This window comes from Nematostella vectensis, chromosome 9 (genome assembly GCF_932526225.1).
Source record: "Nematostella vectensis chromosome 9, jaNemVect1.1, whole genome shotgun sequence".
Taxonomy (NCBI): Eukaryota; Metazoa; Cnidaria; class Anthozoa; order Actiniaria; family Edwardsiidae; genus Nematostella; species Nematostella vectensis.
This window is the reverse complement of record NC_064042.1, coordinates 5,796,823-5,800,413: the sequence shown is the minus strand read 5'-3', so window position 1 is coordinate 5,800,413 and position 3,591 is coordinate 5,796,823. Positions and strand designations below refer to the sequence as shown.

Here is a 3,591-nt window from a genome sequence, read left to right as displayed (position 1 = left end):
TAATTAGATACCCGCGGATATCGCGTTAATATAGGCACCTGCGCTGTGAACCGTATCCTAAAAAAATAAGAAAGAAAACACATCAAAGGGACAGTATGTTCCCAATTTTTTTATTGAAATGAGGCAAACGATTGTTCTGAGTGGAGATAAATTTGCTATAAACTCTTCAATCTTCTTGGCTGACAGTTTTTAATAACAGAAAATTTGGCAAAAATATATTTTGTATATGAAATTAGAAGGGGATAAAATGGACGAAATGCAGAGTTATACAATGCGAATTATTGTAGGGTTAAGCGAGTGTTACTTGTAACGCACTGTAAAGGGCAGACAACAGTACATACTATACATACAGCGGATATTCTGACACATAAAACAAGCTCGTGCCCAGGATTGGCCGAGAGGGGTGCGGAGTCATAGGTATCAGATGAAACACGCATAGTTTTTGAAGATTGCTTTATAAGAAATGAGCCACTTTTGGGGCAGCCAAAAGAGGTGCGTGCACCCCCTGTGTACACGCCTGTAATACACAATCGCCTATCCGTAATAGATCTTTATTTGTTTAGAAATAGTACTAGTAGAAAATAGCCTAGTAGAAAATTGTTCCTTTAGACAGTACAAATAATATTAATAAAATCAATAAGTAATAAATGTGAACCTTTCATAGCAATTGATGAAAATGATACATATAAATAAAGCTCTCTCTATAATAATTCTTATTTATGGCTCCAACAATTAAACCTGAGCTGGCCTCTGGAAAGAATAGCTAGCACTTTTGAAGCCTGAGTACATCACAGATAACAACAGGTAATTTGTTCAATGGGGGTTCGAAGGTGCAAAATAAGCCCTAAGATGCCTAAATTGTTTAAATTCAATTCGAATAAAATAATCCTAGAATACTATTCACTTTCTGTAACTAAAAGTTTGATTTAAATGAGGATTCACTGCACCCTCAGCCCAATGATTATGTTTAGAAGCAACCCCACCTTACCACTATTACTAATTGAAGATGGAGCCATATGAAGAAAGAAACAATGTTCCATCAATAGAAATAGGTGAGGGGAAAACATTTCTTATTAGTAGATGGATATCATTGGACAACAAGCACCAAAACTTATCATGCAAATAATAAATCTCCATAGAAGACTAATTTCCCTTTACAGCACTGAGAGAGGAGAACATCACAGACCTATTTTAACTGCTATCTCCTCAAGCCATATACCCTCTTCGAGTATGAGGATTCAAATTGTATTCAAATAAATCCATGACCTCCATCTCCTATCAGCAAAAGTCATCATAGCAAGCCATATACCCTCTTAAAGTATTGGGGACTTAAATTGTATTAAAATAACTCCATGACTTCTATCTCCTTTTAGCACAAGTCATCATGGCAGGCCATATAACCTCTTAAAGTTTGGGGGACTTAAATTAAATTGAAAAACTCCATGACTTCTATTTCCTCTCAGCACAAGTCATCATGGCAGGCCATATAACCTCTTAAAGTATGGGGAACTTAAATTAAATTGAAAAACTCCATGACTTCTATTTCCTCTCAGCACAAGTCATCATGGCAGGCCATATAACCTCTTAAAGTATGGGGGACTTAAATTAAATTGAAAAACTCCATGACTTCTATTTCCTCTCAGCACAAGTCATCATGGCAGGCCATAGGTCCTCTTACAACACTGAGATGGAGGAACCTTCCAGTCGTACTCAAAGGACCTCATCTCTTCTATCTCCTCTCTGCACAAGTTATCAGTCTCTTCCAAGCTGGAGTATTTGTCTTTCATATCCTCCACACTCTGCTTGTGACTGATGAGGTGTTTGTTGTTGCAGCCTCGTGAGCGGTATTCTGTATTGAACCTTGTGTCATGGACTCTGTGGATCTTTAGCGGAGCAAGCCATGCACCTATGGGTCAATTAAACAATAAATTCAATTATGCTATTTCATTATCTGTTGTGTACACACACTAAATAATATGCTTTCTCGCTTATGGCCTTGACTATGTGTCACTAGACATGAGTTCTAGAGGTTTCAGAGTGAGTGGGGCAGAAGGGATTAGCACCCCCCTCCCCTCCACTACACTTGGAGAAAGGCTCAAGTGAGAATAAAACTCAAATTCCCCAAATCAGGTGGCTTAAATGCCTTAAAGCCAGCTTATCCTGGGCTTAACCAGATTTTTGGACAATTTCATTAAAGGCAGATCACAAAAATACTGAAATTTACGTTTATGAAATTTACGAAATTACCCGGACCCACTTCAATTGGCTTTTGCTTTACTGCTTTTAACCCTTCGCTTTAGTTCTCTGTGTACTTATGATTTGCTAATGTCGTTTTGTATTGTTATATTTATGTTTATCCTGGCAAAGCAAAGTAAAGGGAAAAAAACACACCTGAATAACCAAATATATGCAAAATCAGGTACACACCCCCTATACCTACCTAGAGAAACGTCTTCACTATTATAAAGCTGAAGTAGTTCCGAGTTCCTTGCAACAAATCGGACAAGCTTTGACGCCAGTACATACCCCCCACCATCAGCATAGGGCAGATAATGATCACATAAGATCCAGTTCTTTTCCGCCCACGGGCCACGCTTCTTGACATTTGCATCTCCTCTAAAAAATCCCCAGTAGAGGTTGTCTTGATTGTAAACAGTTTTAAGCTCGTTCACTAGCAAATCCAATCGAACAAATGAATCATCATCAACCTTCAGCACATAAGAACAATCTACATTACTATCGATCCATTTTATAGTCTCCAGGACTTTTAAAGAAAGTCGTTTATATCCATCCTCGAGGTTTTCTAAAATTAATAAATCTCCGTATCGTTTGTTTTCAGAGTCTAGAGATTTTCTTTCCTCTGATGACAGTGTCTTTCCACCAATAACAAATCTAGTTACAAATGTCTTGATTTTTGATTGCCCGATCCACGTCTCTCGGATGACTTTTCTTCTCTGCAGTGATTTTGGAGCCGTCAGCACGAGCACGAAGAGAAATGTTTCAATCCTGGTGGATTCCGTAATCCCACTATCTTTCTTTAGATGATCCATTATTCTGTTCTGTAGATGGCTTATATCTGGGCTATATATACCCGATTGTCTAGCTATCTTAACATGAGAGCTTTGTTTAAAGATTTTGGTTCCAAACAAGACAATGAAAAAGATGATGATCGTGGTTGCTAGGATAAATGTCTGGACCGGCCGTAAAACCATTTGCTTGGTAATACATCTTCTAAGAAAGCTCTGGGCCATATTGAACTACCCACAGTGTGTGGTTCCCGTATTTTATGACGTTGCATGAATAAATATTGAATGTCCTACCTGGTCAGCTGAAAAATCAAAACAAATATGGCGGAAATGGACAAAGGATTGTGGGTGATAGCACAGACATACCGTGACATCAATCGGTTATTTTTCTGTCATAATTGGGGATACAAGCAAAAGAAGTAAACATTACATTTCTTTACGTCTGTGACATAACATCTTTATCCATTTTTGTACGAGAACACACTGTGCGATAACTTGCCGTAGTGTTTTCTTTCTCGATCTTTTATTGGGCTCCCTGTCTTTCCTCTTCTTCGGTCCCAGTCCT

General features: G+C 38.2%; 1 protein-coding gene across 2 annotated transcripts; it reads right to left on the bottom strand.

The window, feature by feature from the left end:
- Positions 1-535: 535 nt before the first annotated feature.
- LOC5501668 (beta-1,3-galactosyltransferase 6) lies at positions 536-3,591 on the bottom strand. Of its 2 annotated transcripts, XM_048732866.1 has the most exons (3): positions 2,441-3,591; positions 1,637-1,906; positions 536-1,456 (listed from the first exon to the last, which is right to left on the bottom strand). In XM_048732866.1, the coding sequence occupies exons 1-2, from the start codon at positions 3,249-3,251 to the stop codon at positions 1,653-1,655; spliced, it is 1,065 nt and encodes a 354-aa protein (XP_048588823.1). In that variant the 5' UTR covers positions 3,252-3,591; the 3' UTR covers positions 536-1,456; positions 1,637-1,652. The 2 variants fall into 2 exon arrangements, with proteins under 2 accessions (XP_048588823.1, XP_032225849.2); XM_032369958.2 differs by having other exon boundaries at positions 536-1,906.